At 40.2% G+C, this 6,546-nt stretch overlaps 1 protein-coding gene across 1 annotated transcript in view; it reads right to left on the bottom strand.

The window, feature by feature from the left end:
• Positions 1 to 4,309: 4,309 nt before the first annotated feature.
• Positions 4,310 to 6,546, bottom strand: part of GCFC2 (GC-rich sequence DNA-binding factor 2) — a 59,485-nt gene continuing 57,248 nt past the window's right edge. The window contains exons 16-17 of the mRNA XM_042783117.1: positions 6,246 to 6,366; positions 4,310 to 4,427 (exon numbers count right to left, since the gene is read on the bottom strand). Of these exons, the coding sequence (XP_042639051.1) occupies positions 4,310 to 4,427; positions 6,246 to 6,366 (239 nt within the window). The remainder of the gene's footprint in view (positions 4,428 to 6,245; positions 6,367 to 6,546) is intronic.

Below are 6,546 nucleotides of genomic sequence, written 5' to 3'. Positions count from 1 at the left end.
CTTCCTTCTTCTGGGTCTGTCTTAGTCTGGAAGCTCCAGTGAAACCTGTCCACCATGTGTATCCCTGTTGGCATTTGAAACACTAGTGGTGTATCTTCCAAATTCACTGCAACACTCAAGCCACCACAGTAGGACAAACTGACAGACAAGTTTGTCTCCCTTAGCTGTTCCAAACTGCTCTGCTCATTTCCTGGTCTCCCCCATCCTGCTCACTTACCTGGCCTGCTCCTGGGGCGCTCTACAGAAACATTCCCTAGTCCCAGGCTGGCTCACTGTGGCCTGCCCCTGGGGGGTTCTCTCCAAACACGCAAACACCCATCTTCTGCTGGTTCTGGGCTGGCTCACTGCAACCTGCCCCCAGGGCGCTCACTCCACCAACACCATGACCCACCTTCCATTGCTCCTGGCCTGGCTTACTGTGATCCTTTGCATCACTGTCGTGGAGTGGGATATGACTCATAGGGACCCCTCCTTGGGTTTCCGAGGTGGTATCACTACACAAGTAGATTGCCTAACCTTCCTTCCGAGGAGGGGCTGGTGAGTTTGAACCACCTGCCTTCTGGTTAACAGTCAATGCCTTAAGCATACACCACAAGAGCTTCTTGATCCTATACACAGAGAATCCTAAAGATTCTACAAGAAAGTTACTGGACCTAACAGAAAGATTTAGTAAAGTGGCAGGGTACAAAGATCAACATACAAAAATCAGTCAATTCCTCTACACTAACAAAGAGATATGAGAAGGAAATCAGGAAAACAGTATCAATTACAATAGCCACTAAGATGAAATATTTAGGTATAAACCTAAGTGGGTATCTTAGTTATCTAGTGCTGCCATAACAGATACACAATAAATAGGTGGCTTTAACAAATAGAAGTTTATTCCCTCAGTTTAGGAGGCTACAGGTCTGAACTCAGAGCACCAGCTCTAGAAGTCTTTTTCCCTGTTAGCTCTGGAGAAGGTCCTCATCTCCTTTAACATCTGTGGGCCCAACATCCCTTGGAGATCTCCATGTATCTTGGCATCAATATTCTCCTGGGTCTAGGAGGTTCCCAGTGCAGGGACTGAGTCTAAAGGACACTTCCATTCCTGGCTCTTCATTCTTGGTGGTAGTACGTCCTCTCTCTCTGCTTGGTTCTATGTCCTTTTACCTATTTCAACATAAAAGGTGATACAGGCCGTATCACAGGGCAAGTACTCTTACATAAAATCAGGGCTTTGAATGGATTAAGGTGTTGCATCTCATCTTAATCCCCTTACAACTGTTGGCTGATTATACTATACAATAGCTCACATCATGGTGGATTATTATCTCATTATGTAACTGCCATATATCTCAGTGCATAGCTGCCAGATCACTGAGGATCATGGCTCAGTCAAGCTGACACATTTTTTGGGGGTATACTTCAATCCATAATACCACACATACAAAGAAAAACTAACAAGATTTATACCTTTTCCCAGGGATGGGAGGGAAAATTACTAGCTACATACCCACTGCCATTGAGTCAATTCTGACTTATGTGACCCTACGGGAAGAGTGGAACTGCCTCATAGCATTTCCAAGCCTGTACATCTTTTACGGAAGCAGACTACCTCATCTTTCTCCTGCAGAGCAGGTGGTGGGTTTAAACCACTGATCTTTTGGTTAGCAGCCAAATGCTTTAACCACTGCACCATCTGAGCACCTTCAATCCAACAAAAGAAATTGTTGGAAATTGAACTTAAAGGTCCCTGCTGCTGAAATTGAAAGAAACTGAACTCATCTGCCCCCATAGGATAGGAAGCAAACTCTAGTACACTAAGGTGCCTGATCATACATTTACTTACTCAAATTTGGTTGATACTTGTTCTGAAAATCATTTAAGGTTTTTTTTTTAAAAAAAAAAAAAAAAAAAAAGTTGCACAAAACAGCAAGATAAAATGTAATTTAAAAAAAAAAAATGAATTTGGAAATCAAGACAAAGGGAAGTGAAGATAGGAGAAGATAAAGCCAGGAGTAAAATCAGCATAAGAAGTACATGCTGTGAGAACAAGTATTCCTATTTGCTTGCCTGTTCTGACTTGAATTCAAACTAAGACCCATAGATAAAAGGTTAACTACTCAGCTGAGTTTTTTGCTGTGGTGTTTCCTGGCCACAGTGTTCACGCAATGTGATATCTGGAAAGTCTCTTCAAAAGTCTCGCAATTTATATATGGCAGTCATTTCCAATGTCCCATTCCATCCTCTGGGAGAAGCAGACCATGGTGCTTTACAACAGTAATGTATTCAGGATGACCAACAATGTCAGGTTCTAGTTGATGTTTAGAGTCAGCAGATGTTTACCTTCAGCACGCCAAGATCATAGTCTCAGTAAAGCTCCTTCGCTTCACCAACTACATAGTAGACCTGTATTAATTTGTGTGAAAGGAAAGGCAATATACCTTAAGGGGGAGGTCAGCACATGACCAAGGCAAAGGAAGACACTGGGAGGTACCCAAGAGTAAAAGGCAACAATGGTATATACTATTATATACATAGCTACCAGAGCTCCCATTATCCTGCAGTAATAGTAATAAAACAAACAATTTACGAGTAGATACATAGGTAGATATGTAAGAGGGGTGGAATGGTGTATGGGAGTACACTTATGAACATGTATAAGTTTGGCAGAGGATAGTTCTACATATGTATTTGTATGTACTGCAAATATATCCACATATATAGTAAAGCATACAATGAGCAAAGTTATGAAAACTTCTTAACCATAATGAACACACATAGAGGGACTGAGTCAGTGGCTTGAGGGGGACATCTAGGTCAACTAGCATAACAAAAACAATGTTCTACATCCTACTTTGGTGAGTAGTGACTGAGGTCTTAAAAGCTATGAGCAGCCACCTAAGGTACAACTATTTGTCTTTCCTTACCTAGAGCAGAGAAGAGTGAAGGAAATCAACACAAGGAAACAATTGACTCAACGAACTAATGAACCACAGGAACCACTGCCTCCACTAGCCTGAGACCAGAACTCGATGGTGACTGGCTACTAGTTAACACTACTATAAATGGGATCACAATATAAAATCCTGAAGAGTAGGAGGAAAATGTGGAACAAAACTCAAAATCATAAAAAAGACTGAACTTTAGTATATGTGTTGCCAGAGCGAGCACCTAAAAGACTAGTCTTAGTGGTCTGATAGAGACCAGTGGATGCTCCGAGACCACGGCACTTAGATACCCTTCAACCCCAGAAATAAACCCATTCACCTTTCAGCCAAACAACAGACAGGGCTATAACGTCAGCAATAATACCCATTAGGAACATGCTCCTCACAACAATCAACCATACAACACCAAAAGGGCAGCATTTTCCCAGAAACAAAGTTCAGAATGCAGGAAGGGGCAGCAAAGGAGGGTGAATAGAAATGGGGAATCCAGGGTGGAAGTGGGAAGCGTGATGTCACACTGACAGAACTGTAACTAATGTCATGAAAATAAAATGTGTATAAGTTGTTGAATGGGAAACTAATTTGCTTTGTAAAATTTCACCCAAACCATAAAATGTTAACAACAAAAAAAAAGCATTGGGGACATGTTGGATTACTTTTCTGATTGTATCTATAAAATTTTCAACTTTAGACATCAATCTATGAGGTTGTTTTAAGAAAATACAATAGTAAAATGTTTTTCAAATAACAAGAAAAATATTTTCTTTTTCACCAATAAAATTTGCAATGAATTAAAGGGAAAAAAAAAAAGATAATACCATTACTGGTGGGAGTCCACTGGTGTTCTCTTACACTTGTTGGGAAAATAAATTGTTACAGATTTCTGAAGGGCAATTTGATAATCATTAGTTACCAAAAGCCTTACAATGCCTGAATTAATAATATTTAGCAACTCATTCCACTTAAGATGTCTAATTAATTTAAATAAATAGAGGTAGGTAAAAAGGAAGAGAACTAAAAGTTTCTATGGTTCAGTACAGATTTATCATTAGTATGTTCACCTAAGTCAAAACAGCTACAAGCCAGGTTTCTCAGATTCCTCTTAAACTAGAAAACAAGTCAAAAGAATCAAAGGGAAACATGTTGCTCTTGTGTCTTTAATTCTTTCAAACACTTCAGATTCAGGAGAGGCTCTTTCATGACAGTAGCAGGCAGAATGTGGAGGTATGGAACGGAGAGATGGAGTCCTGCTTCTGTTTTTTGCCAATCCTCCCCTCCATAACTGGGAAAAAAGGAGAAACAAGCTGCTTTTCAAGGGAGAAACTGTGTGTGACTGTATTACAATTTCATTTTAGTGTTTTCCTACAATAATTGTTTCAAACTTTTTCAATTAGCGATCTAAGATCATCAAGGTGGTGTTCTTCTATGAAGGATTCTGCTTGATTGAAAGCTTTTATTTTCATCAGAATACGAATTATTTCTTTTATTTCATCCCTAAAAAACAAAACAAAACAAATTTAAGTGTGAAGGCACATTGGTCAATTCAGGACCTAATCTAAAAAAAAAAAAGCTTTACTTTAAACCAACAGCTAAAAATAGCATAAAATATAGAGATACTCCCCTCTCCATATACTTATAAAGTTTAAAAACAAACAATTAATGGATGTATTCCAGAAAATTTCAATAGGAATAACTGTAAAAAATTCAGAAAAGAAATTTAAGGAGTGGTGTGCCACAATAAGCTCTGCTGGCTCTATGGTTAAAGCACTAGGCTGCTAACTAAAAAAGGTTGGTAGCTCAAACCCACCAGCTAGCTCCATGGGAAAAAGGTGTGGCAGTCTGCTTCCATAAAGATTTACAGCCTTGGAAACCCTATGAGATGGTTCTTCTACTCTTCCTATAGGGTTGCTGTGAATCAGCATTGACTTGATGGCAGTGGGCTGGGTTTTTGTTCTGATGCCAGCAAAAGCTTGTATAAGCCATTATAGTTGGAGCCATGGTGGGAATAGTCTGAGGGTGAGCAGGGCAGGCACAAGCTCCTAGTTGCAGGTCTGATGTTACAGGAGTAATAGCCTCAGATTGCTGGACTGGCAGGGTGGCATGTGGTGGGTGGGGTGAGTATGAGCCTCTAGTTGCTGGTCTGATAGCACATGAGTGTGTGTTGCTGATTGCCAGGCAAGGATACACTGGTGGTCACTGGAAAGGCAAGGGAGTGAGGAAAAAGGGGAACGTGATCCCCTAATCTCTGGTGTGGGTACTGGGATACTTCCCAAAGAATGCAGCTGGTCATCAGGACCTGGCCTACACCAATGGAGAGGAGGAGGGGCTGTCCAGAGTCTGGTCAGGTGGGAGGATCTCTAGTTGATACTCCAAGGATCCTCCACTCTGCCACTGCCACTCACCCAAATGATCAGGGAATACTGGTGGTGAGTAGTTCTGTCCCAATTTTCCGGTTCCCTCCCTACTCTACGGTTGCCTGAGTCCCTGGGGCTCTCAACTGTCTTCTTGCACTTTCTCTTGATGTTCTGCTCACTTTGCTTCAGTCTTTGTTTACTCAGTGTCTCTGTCTCTTATTGGGGATTCTGTGCATTTGCCTTCCTGCGCTCCTCACCTGGGAACGCTGCTTGGTCTCAAGATGGCAATGCTGTGCCAGGTGTGCCAGCAGGGCTCCTATGGTTCATGTTTCCTCGTTTGCTATTTTCATTAAGTTTCTCCTTTCCTTCAGTGTTTGATGGGATTCTTTATCCCCCGATTGCTATCTGGGGTTCCCAGATTGTCATTTGCATCTCTTTCACTTGGTTTCTTGATTCTTTGCTATAGGAGGATGGCGTGGTATGTGGTGTGTGTGACTAAGCTGCTATCTTGGGCTGTCTCAAAACCTGGCATTTTTAATGAGGCACCCAGAACAGAAATTGAACTATTGTTATGTAAAATACCAGCTATACACCTGGACTTAATAAATGCTGTAACTTTAAAAATGGCTAGGAAAATGAAAAACACATTAAAAGAAAGCTTAGTAAGAGATTTTTATTTAGAGTTTTTAATTCTAAATTCTCTGTACTATAGTTTTTGGAAGTACATATTTTGGAAAAGATTTATATTTAAAAATAAAAATTAATATGAGGTATGAGAATAAAATTGCAAGTGAATGTAAGGGTCATACATGAAAGCAGCTACTAATTCTATGGTATCACAGAATCTCAAACAGATTAGTAGAAGTATAGAAAAAGTATGTATCTTTCTTACAATTAATGAGAACTTAATAGAATCCTTGAATTATGCTCATGAACATGAAAACAAAATATGTATTACCTTAATTCACTTCTAGATAATTTATGTGCCAACTGCAATAAAAACTGGATGAAGTTTGCTAGTTGGGGAATAGAAGTCCTCATGGCAGGATTTGCAAACCATCTCTCTGGGAGACATGCTGCTATCTGTTAAACAAAATACATGGTTAGTTTTCTTTTCTTTTGTTTTTTTAATTGTGATTTGGGTGAAGATTTACAGAGCAAATTCACTTTCTATACAGCAGTTCACATATACTTTGTCTCATGTCATTGACCACAGTTTACCACAATGCAACATCTCCCCTCCCTCTTCCTCCCCATAG

The sequence above is a fragment of the Orycteropus afer genome, unplaced genomic scaffold, assembly GCF_000298275.1.
Source record: "Orycteropus afer afer isolate SDZICR_OR568_19922 unplaced genomic scaffold, OryAfe1.0 scaffold00687, whole genome shotgun sequence".
NCBI lineage: Eukaryota > Metazoa > Chordata > Mammalia > Tubulidentata > Orycteropodidae > Orycteropus > Orycteropus afer.
Note: the sequence above shows the minus strand (reverse complement) of the source record. Positions and strands in the feature narration are given on the sequence as shown.